At 42.1% G+C, this 15,403-nt stretch overlaps 5 protein-coding genes across 5 annotated transcripts; 2 read left to right on the top strand and 3 right to left on the bottom strand.

The window, feature by feature from the left end:
- Positions 1–939: 939 nt before the first annotated feature.
- Positions 940–3,942, top strand: AK88_01266 (acetyl coenzyme A synthetase (ADP forming), alpha domain-containing protein; the record flags this gene model as incomplete). Its single annotated transcript, XM_012478902.1, has 1 exon — positions 940–3,942. The coding sequence occupies one exon, from the start codon at positions 940–942 to the stop codon at positions 3,940–3,942; it is 3,003 nt and encodes a 1,000-aa protein (XP_012334325.1).
- Positions 3,943–4,449: 507 nt separating this feature from the next.
- Positions 4,450–6,168, bottom strand: AK88_01267 (uncharacterized protein; the record flags this gene model as incomplete). Its single annotated transcript, XM_012478903.1, has 1 exon — positions 4,450–6,168. The coding sequence occupies one exon, from the start codon at positions 6,166–6,168 to the stop codon at positions 4,450–4,452; it is 1,719 nt and encodes a 572-aa protein (XP_012334326.1).
- Positions 6,169–7,536: 1,368 nt separating this feature from the next.
- AK88_01268 (uncharacterized protein) lies at positions 7,537–8,334 on the bottom strand (the record flags this gene model as incomplete). Its single annotated transcript, XM_012478904.1, has 1 exon — positions 7,537–8,334. One exon carries the CDS (start codon positions 8,332–8,334, stop codon positions 7,537–7,539), a length of 798 nt encoding a protein of 265 aa, XP_012334327.1.
- Positions 8,335–9,765: 1,431 nt separating this feature from the next.
- AK88_01269 (uncharacterized protein) lies at positions 9,766–11,736 on the bottom strand (the record flags this gene model as incomplete). Its single annotated transcript, XM_012478905.1, has 1 exon — positions 9,766–11,736. One exon carries the CDS (start codon positions 11,734–11,736, stop codon positions 9,766–9,768), a length of 1,971 nt encoding a protein of 656 aa, XP_012334328.1.
- A 2,431-nt stretch (positions 11,737–14,167) lies between these two features.
- AK88_01270 (uncharacterized protein) lies at positions 14,168–15,192 on the top strand (the record flags this gene model as incomplete). Its single annotated transcript, XM_012478906.1, has 3 exons — positions 14,168–14,367; positions 14,548–14,629; positions 14,779–15,192. 3 exons carry the CDS (start codon positions 14,168–14,170, stop codon positions 15,190–15,192), a joined length of 696 nt encoding a protein of 231 aa, XP_012334329.1.
- Positions 15,193–15,403: the final 211 nt, after the last annotated feature.

The raw sequence follows: 15,403 nt of genomic DNA on the forward strand, positions 1-15,403 counted from the left end.
AAAAAAAAAAAAAAAAAACATACGTATGTGCATGCGTACATGTGTGCCTAATGGAGGTTCGGCGAGCTGTGTAGCGGGACCCGACTTGCCAATGCTGGTTCATACTAGATCATCTCCCCTTTCCGGTAATGGATATTCCTTAACTGTTCATTGCGTGCATTACAAAGCCATGAATCAATCGCAGGAGATGCTCGTGCTTTCATGAGGCACTTGATATCCCCTTACATCTGGGCATTTCTTGGCCGAGAAAAAAAAAAAAAAAAAAAAAAAAAACTTAGGAGAAATTCCCACACAAGTGTATGCCCCCAAATGAACACATTTTGCCCTTTCACACAAAAAAAATGTCAACATGAAAATAAGCGATAAGATATAAATTTTCCCTTTCCTGTTGGTTTTACTTAAGACCAAGTGACTTCTCTTCCATCCAAAGGGGCTCCTTTCACGAGCTAATCGCGCAAAGTGTGGCTTTGCCATCTGTTCAATTTTGTGCTGCCCTTAAGCGAGATTGCGCGTTTTCAATTTTGTATCCTTTCTCCATGCGCCATTAGGTACCCTGTACTTGTTTTTCCCTTTTTTTTTGCGAGGCGACACGAAGAATGCCTTTTCCACACGCATTGTACACACATTGGCATACACACAGGAGGTAAAAAAGGGTGCAGCTGCACCCCATTGACAGGAGAAGTGAAACTCGTATCAGTACATGTGCTCGGGTGTTATACCACTCGTTCGTTACATCTAGCTGCTTGTGTTCCCTTTTGTCCCCTCTCTCTGTGCACATAGTTTTCGTGTGGGATATTGCGTTTTGCGCCCCGCCACTTGTACATGTACACATTCCTTGTTCGAATTGATCACATTTGCACAACGCGGCTATGGTTCTAGAGCTGCCAACCGCGGAGACGGCATCACACTCTTACACCGTTCTGTCAGTGCCCCTTGCCAATGATTCTAAGCAAGCGCAGCAGTAAACTGGGGGCGCTGCGGAACTACTACAGCGTGTGGGTGGGGTACAACCAAAATGTGCAGCAAGTGGGGAACTTCAAGAATAGCTTGAACTACCTGTTCAAGCCAAAGAGCATTGGAGTGATCGGAGCGACAGAGAGGGTCGGTTCTGTGGGAAATTCCATTGTCAAGAATCTTATGCAAGGAGAGGAAACTTACAAATTATATTTTGTCAATAGGAAGGGAGGCAAGGTATATGACCGAGACAGCTACAAAACGATTGGCGAGGTTCCGGAAGAAAATATTGATTTGGCAGTGATAGCTGTTCCACGGGATCACGTCCTAGGAGTCATGAAAGAATTGAATAGTAAAAATGTGAAAGGGGTAGTAATTGTAACTGCTGGGTTCAAAGAAACGGGTTCAGAAGGAATAAAATTAGAACAACAAATTATAGATGTAGCCAAAAATAATGGAATAAGAATTATTGGGCCAAACTGTTTAGGTATTATACACTCGTATCACAATATGAATGCTTCCTTTGCAGATAATAAGATATTAAAAGGGAATTTTTCTTTATTATCACAAAGTGGAGCCATCTGTTCAGCTGCATTAGATCTGTCTCTACAACACAACATTGGATTTTCACATTTCATTTCTGTGGGTTCTATGTGTGATGTACAATTTTATGAATTAGTGGAATATCTTTTTTATGACATGAACACCAAGTATATCTTACTCTATGTAGAATCGATTGGAGACATGAATAAATTTATGGCTGTTTGTAAAAAGGTATGTTTATACAAACCCATTATCCTTTTGAAGAGTGGTAAAACAGCTAAAGCGGCAGAAGCAGCTATTTCACATACGGGTTCTATGGTTGGAAATTATGAAATATTTTATGCATCTATGAAAAAATTAGGGGTTCTGGTTGTAGATAATTTTGAAGAATTATTTAACATGTGTAAAATTCTTAACTTGTCGAGCTATCCCGAGACGAATGAAGTGTGTGTGGTGACGAATGCAGGAGGTCCAGGAGTACTTCTAGTGGATAATATAACAAGGAACGATGGAAATTTGTCCAAGCTGAATGAAGATTTGAAGAAAAAGCTAGATTCTTTTTTACCTCCTTCATGGAGTAAAGCGAACCCAGTTGACATCCTGGGAGATGCATCCCCAGTGTTGTATAAAAAAACAGTCGACGCATTAATAAAAGATAATCAATTCAAAAATATAATTATTCTCTTGTCTCCGCAAAGTGTCACAGAACCAATGAACACTGCAAAGGAAATTATTAATGTGAAGGATGATATGACGAAGCAAGGAAAACTGATCCTGTGTAACTACCTCGGAGGCACATCTTTAGAAGAATCTACGAACCTTTTAAATAAAAATAATATCCCTACCTTTATTCACCCTGAACACTCCGCACAAAATTTATTAAAGCTTTATAAAAATATGATCCACATTCAAAATCTGTATGAGGAAATACCTACCTTTTTGGCAGATGCAGAACAGAATCATTATGTGAATGGAATCATTTATAAGCACCATTTTGGTAACACCACGAACTTTGGTTGTGGAGAAGCGGGACAGGAGCAAGCAGGCAGTAAACAACAGCACAGTAGCGGTGGTAGTAGCGGTGGTGGTACGCCAGAAGATATAATACAAAATGCGCTCAAAAATAAAAACTACATTTTAAATGAATTTGATTCGAAGAAAATTCTTCAAGCATATGGCATCCCAACAGTTTCAACAGAAATATTCCACACCCTGGAAGATATACAAAAAAATATTTCTAGCATTGCCTTCCCATGTGCGATGAAAATATATTCAGACACCATTACACACAAAAAGGATATAGGCGGAGTTATTCTTAATATAAAAAATCAGGAAGAGCTCATCGAGGCCTATAAAACTGTACATGAAAATGTAAAAAAACACAAGGTAGAAAGTGAATTTAAAGGAGTCACCATACAAACCATGATGAATACAAATGACGGTATAGAGTTAATTCTAGGGTATTATTTTGATGCAAATTTTGGACCCGTTTTGCTATTCGGTTCAGGTGGATCCTACGTGGAAATATTTAAAGACAATGTGTTGTTGATCCCACCACTCAGCTACTCATACACACACCATACGATGAAGGAGACAAAAATTTATCATGCCCTGTTAGGAAAATCTTCCAGGTTTAAAAAATGTGATATGCCAAAACTTATTAGCCAAATTATGAATTTTGCTGACCTCATTATGGATCTCGTCCCCTACATTAACGAGTGTGATATAAACCCCTTGTTCGTGTCGGGTAGCGACATTGTTGCCTTAGATGCTAGATTCACTCTGCGCAAAAATGTAAATGTGGACTCGTTCCAGTCTGCAAAGAGCAACCCTCTATACAGCAGCTTTGCGAAGAAGTACCCAGTGGATATGGTCTTTTTTGGTGAGGACGCCTCAGGGGATAACACGAAAAAGGGCGATGCATCACAGGCACAGAAGAAGGGTGCCTCTAGTGAAGAAGCCACCTCCCCACTGCACCTACCCAGTCAGTTCAATTCCATCACCAGGTCTATCCACCCCTACGATGTCAAACTTATGCACGCCTTCCTCCAAAGCAACGCAAAAGAGTTACACCAAAGTACCTTCTTCTTCACCACGGAGGACAGCATAAAGACGAAGTTGTTTGCCTTCGAGCTGTGCAATGCGGACTACGACCTGTACAATGTCATTCTACACATGCAAAGCAATAAGGTTACTGGCTTGGTGAAAACAGAAAAGAGACAAGACGCCAACCACTGCTATACTTATGCAACCGATGCGGCCACCTTTACTCACTTGATGCAGAAGCTACATGCCTTTTCCATGAAGCAAAATTGTACTTCCAATTTTGTTTACCTTAAGAAGGACTCCCCGTTTGCGGAGCAACTCAAGTCCATGTCCTACGCGCTGGACTACGAGCAGGGCGATGTAGCCTGCTACGTGGGCGCCACCCAAACCGGGGCCTAATCCTCACATCGGTTAGCAGTGAAGCGGTTAAGCGGCTACGCGGCAAGTGAAACCGCGTCAGCGCACCCTCTTGCCACCACTTCGGACACGCACCCCACAAAAAAAAAAAAAAAAAAAAAAAAAAAAAAGACACAAAATAGTGCTCACGTAGCACCCCCTGTGAAAAAAAAAAAACTTCACACATTTTAAACTTTGCCCATTTTAAAGTAAAAAGTGTTTACACATACTGTTCCATGATGAAGGGTTGATGGGGTGGTCGCCCCTTACTCGCTCAGGTATATTACGCTAATCGCAGCTCAGGTCGGATGGTTCAATCCATCTGGGCGCGAGAAAAAAAAATGCGCAGGGGGTAACCAACACGATGTGACAAAAAAAAAAAAAAAAAAAAAAAGTACACTCCCAAGGTGACCTCTATACGATGAAGCCAAAGTTGGCCCTATCATTCTACGGAGGGTTACCCCCAACAGGGGCTCCGGGATAGTGTGGTGGCTACCCATCGGATTTGAGTCAACTCCCGGCCGCTGCTCCAGGGTAAACCATTTGCACAGTGTGGGTCGCACCGTACTGCTTGCGCAAAATGTTCGCACGTAACTTGACACTGAGCAGCAAGTCCTCGTAGCCACACACGTTGGAGGAAAAAAAATCATTCCTGTTCAGGTAAAAATAAATTGTATCATCAGTCTTCCCCTGCAAGTAAGACGAACTAGCACACGTGACGATTTTTAAATCTTCAAAATTTAAATTGTCATAGGAGGATGGCAAAAGGGATAGGCATTCAGTGTGCAACAGATCATCGTGTAACTTGTTCAAATTTGAATTTTTTTCAACAGCCTTTTTGTGATACAAAAAACAGTCGTATAAAATTTTCATCTCGTTGATGGTAGCGTTTTTATATACATACTGAAGGGCTAAGAAAATTTTCTCTGCAATTTCTTCCAGATCAGCTAAGTTCCCCCTTTTACTTGTCTCTTCACCTTCCATGGTCAGCAGTGTGCAAACGTAGAGTAGCTTAATTAAACGCGATGTATCGTACAAATGTAGATAATCCAGGACGCACACATTTAGCAGATGCTTGAGTGTACTTTTCTCCCCGTAATTTAGCAGCGTTAGAAGAAGCAGGTGGAAGGGCAAGAAGTAAAGAATGTAAGAATTGTAAATATTTTGTGGGGTATACTTTTTGTGTGAGTTTTCCCCATCGCATTTCTTCTCCCCTTGGCGAGAGACATACAAATTTTTTTCTTCCACAGCTAGCTGTTCATTTTTGCTGTTCACAAAATTTTCTATGTTCATGATGATCAAGTCGAATAATCCTTCATGTCTCACTTTGCACGACAATAATAAAAGGAGCACATAGGAGATATTCTCTGGAGGTAACAACCTGATGTTATTAATTTTTTTTTCAAACTGGGCATGTATATATGTGTTTTCTTTTAACCCTAGTCTTTTATATGCACTTATAAATTTTACAAAATTTTTGAAGCTACAGTTGCTTCCATTTGTTTGTAATTCCTTCACCTTGTTATTCACCAACTCGATCAACACCTCATGGCAATTGTCCAACCTGCTGCACGCTTCAAGTATGGTGAACGCATCTTTTTCATAATACTCATAATTGGTTAAAATTCTGTTTATAATATTTGCAGAGGTATCTGCATCTACGTACAGGTAGGATACATTTTTAACAATGGAGACCAACTCGTTCTTGTAATCATTTATGTTGCTATTCAGTTGCGACATGAGTGGTGATTTGACTACTGGGTGGTGAAGATTTAATTGCTTGTAAATGTTTGTCATTATTTTTACCCTAAGACATGACCTAATATTTGTGAGGTCATTTACTCTGTTGCAGACAACACCAAGTAAGGTTTCATTTGAGTATTTTAACTTGGCGTAAATTTCTAACACCTTCACCAGCTGAGGGGGGAAGAAGTCTTCACAAAAATCGTACACATGATTCGTGATCGTCTTTACCACTTCCGCGTCACACCTCCTCTCCTTGCTTATGTCGCTTAACAATTTTATGACCTGTTCAGGCGTTTTGCTTCCTATGTTCAGAAGGTTGTCGTACTGCCCATATACGTCACTCTCGCGCTGCGCGTGCTGCACATTCACGGCATGCCGCTGATATGCTTCCGCCTTGCTGCACGAGCTCAAGCTACGCGTGTTGGGGAGCTGCCCTCTTCGGATCTTCAGGATCCTCCCCACTCTGCCCGGAAGCGCGGTCATTTGAACGGGGGGGGGGGAGGAAAAAAGCGGCTCACAAGGGAAGGGAAATATAGTGATGTTGCGACATATAGAGAATTACACCCAATCCTAACAGCGTAACTATCCTTCGGAGGGCCCCTCGCAAAGAATAAAAAAAAAAAAAGCGCCGTACGATCAGCGACGCACCCACTGTTCATACTTAATTATCCCAGGGCTCCTTTAAAAACCCCACGCGTTAGCACCACGGGGGGGTGAATTCGTATGACCACATGACAACACCATACCATGATAGTTAAATAATTCAACAAGAAAAATTGCACAACTTACACGCATCCTAATTTGGCACTTTAACCGTTTCGTAACTTTCTATGCTGGCATCCCTGCTCTGTCGCCTTTTCCTCGCCTACGCAATAGTGCACATTTTTGCGTATGCGACAGGGGAGAGCACGCGTGAGAAGACCCCCCGATTCGTTATTTTCTTTTACAGGCATATTATGCATAGCAAGTGAAATTTTGATAATCGCCTTCTCCCTGCAGAACGAAGCGAATGCAAGTGTTCCTTAGTGTGTAATGAACCTTTGTTGTGTATTTTTTTTTTTTTTTATCGTCCTTGGACGTTCAGTTTAGGCGAAGCTTTACCCAGCTAGCCATTGTGTAGGATTTTTTTTTTTTTTTTTTGTGCAGGTAAAAATGGCACACGTGTGCAAATTAGCGAAATGGCGATTTAGCCATCCGGCAACTCAACCAACGACGTTACACCTCCAGAGGAAAAAACAATAACAACATTAATCCACTAATTATGAATTGTTCAGGTTGTTGAAAAAGTTGCATTCGTTTTGGTAAAATGCACACAAATATACAATGGCAACATGTGCAAGGGAGGAAAAAAAGGTGCAGAAGGAAGCCACACCTCGATGTTGCAAAGTAAGCGCAGCGACGACGGGCCACTCTGTGTACTTATGCCCACCAATTTTTGTACACTCGACATGCAGCATTGTAGACGCACTGGCGATCTGTTAAAAAATAAGGGGGCTCACATGCACACACATAGACGCGTAGGCACGGATGCGCGTGCGCACGTATGCAAATTCGCGTACAGAACAAATGTTTAAAATTACATTAAAACGAATGAGGCTGAACAATGCACATTAATAGGAGGGTAAAGGAGCGCAGCAGAAACGGCACAAGGGAGGGAGAGAATACCCCTTCGCCGCGCATGTGTCGAATCGGCTCGACAACATAAAAGTGAAAAGCAGTGATGAATGCGAAACACAGAAAAAAAAAAAAAAAAAAAAGGCAAATGTGCAGGGTGCCTACTAAAGTATGCAAACTTGCCAACTGTGGCAAAATATGCCAAGGTAAGGGGAAGCAGCTGGAAGGGGAGACACATTAAGCTACACTGGCTGCGTAAATGATGTAATCGAACCAGGTGGCCAAGGTGAAGAGCGAACTTCCCGCGACGTACATGTAACAAGCTTGATTGTACCAACTGGGGTAAAAAAAAAGAACACTGGCAATAGTAAATAAAAGGCCCCCAATTAAATTGGACATATAAACAATGAAAACCTTATAATCCACACTTTTTATATTGTTAAAATCTATAGCAATAATAAAAAGGGCGGCTCCAACGAGGAAGAAAATACTTCCTACAACAAAGGTCATAATTGCAAAGAAGTCTTCCTTAAAACAGCAATAAACTGAACCGATTATAAAAACAATACACCCAATTACGTAACAAACATACCCAAGGTATTCACTTTTCCTTTCGTAGCCAACGTTAACAGCGCCGACTACATTGCTATACGTACACATACCACATGCTATGGCAAAAATGATACAGCCAGCTACGTATAACTTTGGGTAAAGGAAAAATGTACTGCCTATTATAAATAAAATCATACTCACAAAATTGGTGTGAAATTCCCATGGGCATTTCAAAATGTCTGTAAATTTTACATTATTTTTTGCATTTTTCTGATTGTCTTTGTGTGATGCCATTTTTCCCTTTGCAAGAAATGAGCTTTCGTTGTCTGTAAAAAAGCCACAAGATTTTAATTTATTTTTTTTTCCACAATTAAATGCCTTCTTTGCAATGTCCCCCTCTTCAATGTCAATTGTCCTCGATTCCGTGGTGGAGTTGCCATCATATTCTTCTGTATGACTCGTTATACTTTTCAGTTCATACATATCTGCTTGTGTGATCGTGTTATGTATTTTTTTATTTTTTTTTTAAATTTTCTCGATTTTGTTTGTTCACCTTGAAATAAATGGAGCGCATTTTCCCCCTCGCGTCCACCGTTTTCCGTTTTGTGCCGCGGGGTCCTTCGCGTACTTACACCTGCTGGGGAAGCGGACACATATAAAGTCAGCAGCACACATGTGCATACGTACACGTGGAACCCTATGTACGACAGCCTTCGCTTTCACGCATACGACAATAACTGTTCGATGGACACACGCGACGGAGTGTGTGTGTGTGTGGGGGGTAACTTAGTGTTGTAGTGTTTTTACTTCTCTCTTGTGCGTTTCGCCTTTTATTTTTTTTCCTTTGTTCCTCCTTTTTTTTCTCCTTTTCTCCTTTTTTTTATGTTTTAATGAATGCGAGTGGATGTAAAATGTTTATATATATATACTCGTTTAGAGGGATGCCTGCTAGTTCCCCATGAAACCGGTCACAATTTTGTATATTTTTTTCTTTTTGCATTTTTCTGAGGGGTCGCACGATTGTTTCCATTTTGGCGCGATGCGGAACAAATCACCACAACGATGTAAAATTACACTTGTTTACACGTGTGCGTTGGAAAAGAGGTGCTGTGGGGGGTGCGCCGAGGAACAGTCGACACGCAACGGCGGAGGAAACAGGAAAAAAAAAATAGCTGTGTCAGTCATCGCAGAGAAGAACTTCGAACTTTACGCTAGGGGAAAACAATCACGTTGGAAAGGCGCGGACAAAAATCACCAAAAACACGGTAACAATAAAGGGAACGGCGTGTTTGTACCTGTTTGTCCAGCAACCTTCATTGTATATGATTATGTTCCGTTACAAATCGTTGGGAAGGAAACAGCCAAGTGAAAATGTAAACAAAAAATAAAATAAAGTAAATCAACGTATAATTGCAACGACTGCAGGGGCCCAATAGGGAGTTCTCCCCACCGGTCCAGTCGCCACAAAATGGCCAATATATGTGTCGTGCTAAAGTGTTCGAATTAATGGAGATAAATAAAAAAAGTCAGAAGGATGTGATTGCCGTAAAATTTATACCATTCAGTTGCTGGACAAGTGGTGGGAAAAGTGCAAAATATAGCTTAACTTGTTCAGGCAGTTTTTTTTTTTTTTTTTTTTTTTTTTTTTTTTTTTTTGAATAAAATTGGATTAACGCAATTTTGCGAGACATTTCGGAAAAAAAGGGAAGGGGAACTTCGCTGGGAGAAAAACCCCCCCGGATGTGTACAGCACATGCGCGGTTGCAAAAAAGGACAAAACGGCGGAAACACAGGGCAGGTTAACAGCGCAGATTAAAACACACATTAACAGTGCACATTAACAACGCAGGTGCGAAAAACGAAGCAGAGGACAAAAGTTCACCTGGGCGAATGTCCCAACCCTGGTCAAATGAATTAGCAACAGGGGACGGGCTCCTCCTCCCAACGTAAGCATTGCAGAGCGCAGCCAAAACTGCTCATGTATGAAGAAAGCGTGCAAAAATGGAGCTGCTGCACATTATGGTACATAAAATTCACAATGACTTTCATGAGTTCCACGCAGGTCGCATTTTCCAGGAGGTACCCCGAAAAAAAAACGTTCTTAACATTGTACAGTTGGCTGTGAATGTAGGCCTGTTGGGCTGCGTTAAAAATAACGATTGAGAGTAGCGACTTGGATAGGTCACATTCGTATTTGTTGGGCTCTTCTTCTTCCTCCACCTCCCTCACAACCTTCGTATGAACACGTTTGTAAGCATCCCCATTGCTTCCCTTAACATGTGATTGGACAATTTGTCCAGCGTGACGTTCTACAGAGTCATTTGCAAGGTTGACATTCTTCCGCCTGACTTGTTCATAACATTTTGAGTAGTTGCTTGTCTTTGCACACATGTGTCTGTGCCATTTGTCACCGAACAGAAGACGCTCACTTCTTGTGCGGCGTCTACAGCTGCCTACTTGTGAGTAGACCTTTGACTCCATGCCGGGGTCACTTTGGCATTTCTTGCTCACCATAAGGATATGTTTTGCCCTGCAATGTTGTATTGTCCGCTTGGTGAGGCCTCCCCCGTGGGGAACATGCGCGGGGCATCTCTTCTGCACCGTGCCGGTGTAGTCGCAATGGCGCTCACTATCGCTGTCACAGTCACTAACCTGGTCACTATCGAACGAGTCGCAGTCGGTGCCTGCGGCCAAGGCAGCGTTCCCCCCTTGCACCTGCGGACCTCCAAACAGCGCCTTCACATCAGCTATATGCTGCGCGCTACCAAAGAAAGAGGCAGTTAAATCACTGCTCAGCCCAGCGTTGCCATAAGAGGTACCATAAATGTCCCCAACGGACATATCAAATGTTTTACTGTCCCCACGTTTCGCTAGCTGGCAAATTTTTTCTATGGAGGAGAGTTTCCCTGTTATTAAAAAGAACAAGCCTACTGCACTTTTGTACGAAATGAAACATGTGCCAACGCGCGTGACAACTTTATTTGCATTGACCAAATGGTAAGTGATTCCTCTGTTTACACTGACGAGAAGGTAAGGGTACGTATCATGAGCTTGTCCCATTTGGCTCAGGTATTTTTCTCGTAGTCCATTATTATTTTCTTCCTGCCCATGTATACTACACTCCTCCCGCACAAATTTGTACAAACTACCAGGGTAATATTTGTTCAAAAAAAGAAGTGCGCTGTTGATGCATTTTACTTCTTCGTGATAGGACAGGTTGTTCATTTTTTTTAACTTAAAAAGTTGTTTCCTAATGTAGGAACTCCTCATCCCGGTGAGATTTATTACTGTCCTTGAGAATGTCTTCTGTGGGTACTTGGCCAGAGCTTCACCCACACTGCTCACCTTTATGGTGATGAAATAAATTTGGCCAATCTGTTCATCCAGTACTGGGTCTGTCTTCTTTCCTCCTTCCCCCGACGATTGAGCCGCAAGGAAATTCTCGTATGCACAGAATGGTTCCTCCAAGTGGGTACCCATTTTTGAAGGCACCATTTGGAGGTGCTGATTTTTTGCTTTATCGTGGTACAGAACAAGCAGGTGCACATGGCCCACAATGAGGTGCCGTATGGTTAGTAGGTAAGCGTATATATCCTTCTGCATTTGAAGGTACTCTCCATGCTCGGTAGATGGTTCCGATTTGCACTGAAACCGAGACCCTTCACCGGTGATGCAATTGTGGTCAATCTTGTGAGAACAAATTTGTTGTTGCTGTCCCACCTGAGGCTGAGTGTCCTCACTCGAGGGGAAATTTTCTCGACGCGCGTCTGCACCGATTGCACCATTCATTGCCTCCTCGTGGTTACTCCTCATTTCCCCCTTCACCACAATGCTCGTCAGGCGGACGTGGTTGTAGGAGCATTCAACGCCCAGTGTGTTCCCCATTGTTCGTACGTGCAGGTTTGCATCGAGGGGGGAAAGAAGTGCAACGGGGGAGAAGCACAAGGGGTGAAAATATATAAAACGCTAAAAACGGTAGTAAAAGATAAAATCAACAACGGAACCGCAAAAGTGCCAAAGGAAACGACTTCACCTACGCGTAGGGTACCTTGCGGCTGCTTCCCTTTTGTGGCTTACACAGTTTTCTATGATCAGCCTGCACAAGAAAACGCCTTTGCGGAATATGCAATGCTCCTTAAAGAAGCTTACACAGGGCCCCTCTAGCGCGTGGCTAAGGACATACAATTCGAGTTGCATACAACAGGGGTGGAGAGGGGAAAGCTACACATTTGGTTAAATGCCTCATGTAGTAACATTCCTGTACGATGCACCGGCTGTAGGAGCTGTGGAGGTACACTCGTTAGGTCATCCTCCCCCACACCCACATTTTCTTTCCTAACTCAAATAATCAACAGTTGAAGTTATCACGGACTACCACATAACATGTATAGGGGGTGGATTATGTTGGCCATTCGTTCGAGCCCTCGATGGTTTTGTTCACTTGGGGTACCTCATGAGGAATAACCGTTCTCGCAAACAATGATGGTGAAAATAAAATAAAATAAAAATAAAAATTCATCATTTAGGTGATGATTGTGTGAAGCATAGATATGCTTTAAAAGGGTACAATTTATTTGCACCTTGTTGTTAATTCTTTTTTTTTTTTTTTTTTTTTTTTTTTTTTTTTTTTTTTTTTTTTTTTTTTTTTTTTTTTTTTGTTTTTTTTTTTTTACGCACCTCCGAATGGACAGTCACCAGTGCGGAACTATGAAGGGTACCTCCACATACGGCCAAAACCCCCGGGGCGGCATTAAAATTTTTTATTCGTTTTGAAGTGTTCTCGCAACTGTTGGGCACGCCCATGTGCTTACATGTCTGCACAAAAAAAAAGGAAATATAGAAAGAGACATCAACGTAAAAATAAAAAATTGGTGAAAGGTGTTGTCGCTACTTGAGGAACTCTTCACACCCATGTGTGCAACAATTACGCCACACATTTGCCACATTGTGGGTGTTCTACGAAAGTTTCCCCAGTTGGGGAGAGCAGAGCCAGACGTGCGTTCACTGTGCATAAATCAGCCTATTTGCACAGATCGGTCGTAACGAACAGTGTTGGTAAAAAAAAAATTTTTAATACCACAAAAAGGCGGGTGCATGGAATACGCATGACTCCATTTGCCATTTCATTTAGCTGCATGCCCACAGATATACCATTACCCATTGAATTAGAAAAAGGCGAATTGCGTTTTCCCAATGGTTGTCATTACGTGGATCATTTCCCTCACGGTTGCATCATTAGGTGTATGCACTCGACACGACCCTTCCCGGTCTCCAAAAAAAAAAAAAAAAAAAAAAAAGTGAAACACCCGTGCAGGTATGCGCATATGTATGTCCGATGAACCTCGCAGATGTGCATACGCAAACAAGAGGGAAAGTCACACTCGTGATTGAAGTGCTCCACAGAACTGATCAAATGTGTAACCGGATGAATGTTAACTGGAGTTGTTGCATACGTTTTTTTTTTTTTTTTTTTTTTTTTTTCTGCCATCTGCGTCCATCCCCCCATTGGGTAATAAATCTATAAAAATTTGTCTGCGCCATCGGGCAAAGGCAAACGTAAATAACAAACGCGTCGCAAATTATTCCGAGCAGAGTGACCCATAGCCGGACAAGCGCGTGCGGCATACATATATATATTTTTTTTTTTTTTCCTTTACTCATGATATGGTTTCAAAATAGGAGTCTAATCCGTTAGTGAAATTTTCGAGCGGAAAGACATGTTTGGGTCATACATAAATTGACCACCCAGTCAGTCGGGTAATTTGTTATCTGGTCAGCAGACTGCCTGCCCAAGCTGCACTTCAAACCGGTTGCTTTGTTTTTCGCTTTTGACGAAGCATTTACGTGCTCTTTGGGGCCCTTTGCAGAAATTGCGTCTGTGTGTCCCCCCTTTACAAAATCTTCCCGCAGTAGCCGCTAAACAAGGTGCAGTCCGGACGAACAGGAATTTCGTCTCTGTCCGCCGCTCACATTTGAACCCAAAATCGCTACATTTGCAAAGCCCCCCAGACGGTGGCGTCACTTTAACCTAAGTTTGCGCCTGCACATTTGGCCCGCTCGTTTGGCCTGCTAGCTTACCCCCAATTTACCATTCGACTAGGCAAAGATGCACCGGGAATCCAGTGAGGTAAGGGACATCCTGAGATTTTCGCTGAGCAGTTTGTGTCTTGGCAAATGCCGTGTGAATGATTACCCACACGGAGAGGGAGATTATACAAAACGCAGCTGAGGTGCCTTCCCAACAGAGAGATAGTTCACCAAAACGGAGGAAGGGCGCGCGTGGACACCACATCCTTCACACCGCTAACCTCCGCGCATGCAGGCTAACGTCCCCCTGAGGAAGTGCACCGAGATGGAATACATGTGCCACCTCTACAACACACAGCTAATTGAGCAAAGGGAGAGAATAAATGAAATTAAAAAAAAACTCAACTCGTACAATCGGACCATACAAGAACAGGAAAACGTTTTTAACCACTTTACGAAATATACTGATGGATTTTTGAATAACATCATGTAATGGTTTTTTTTTTTTTTTTTTTAATTTGCATTGTGTGTCTGTTGCGCATTACCACCACCTGTCCCCTTGCATGTACATGTCCACGCTGACTCCTACGCGTTGGCAAAAATGAGAAGGCAAAAAAGAACAAACAGCCAGTTCATGCCCCCTTTCATTCCTTCCACCCTATTTTGTAGAACCTTCCTTGGAAATTTTACCAACTCGAAAAGGTTCGGTGTGTTTGGTACCTGTGCACGGTACTGCCTTGTGGACGATCGGGTTAGTGTTTCCGCTTTGTAACATATATGCCTGCTTTGGGGTGGGGCAGAGTGGGTCCTCCTATGTGCGTGCAGTACGTCTCGCGTTAATGGCGAGGGATAAACTCACACTGTCCAATTTCCACCCCATCCCCTTTTTTTTACACGCAGAACGAGCTAAATATCGGAAAGGAGAGGAAAACAAAAGGTGTGAAAAAAATCTCCAATGTAGGGAATATACATCATGCATACGGCGGGAACGATCCATACAGAAGAAGCAACTACAACTGCAATTGTAGCTGCACCTGTTGTTGCAAAAAAATTAAGTCCAGAAAGTCTGTAAGCAATCAATGCCAAAACACCATCGTCTATAACAAAACTAGCTTTTATGTAGAGGAAAATACAAATCGGAAAAAAAACAAAAAAAAGGCCAAAAATAAAAAAGGGTTGAAAAAGAAATACTTGCAATTGACAAAAAATATATACAATCTTAAAAATCCCTACGACACCGTTGAAGTGAGGGACCTTTACGACATCTACAGGAAGCAGAGCTCGTCGCACTGCGATCATTATTACGTTAACTGAAAAGTGCAATGTGGTGACTACTCCCTAACATGTGTGTGTGTGCATTTTTTTTGTTGTTGTTTCCATTTTTGCACCATTTACGGAATAGCAATGCCGATCTGCCTCTACAATTCTTTCCCATGAAGAGGATTTTTTCTGGCTAGCTTTTTTTTTTTTTTTTTTTTTTTTTTAATTTATTAAGCTTTAAATTTTACAAAATTAGTTTTTAAAA

This window comes from Plasmodium fragile (genome assembly GCF_000956335.1).
Source record: "Plasmodium fragile strain nilgiri unplaced genomic scaffold supercont1.11, whole genome shotgun sequence".
NCBI classification, from domain to species: Eukaryota; Apicomplexa; class Aconoidasida; order Haemosporida; family Plasmodiidae; genus Plasmodium; species Plasmodium fragile.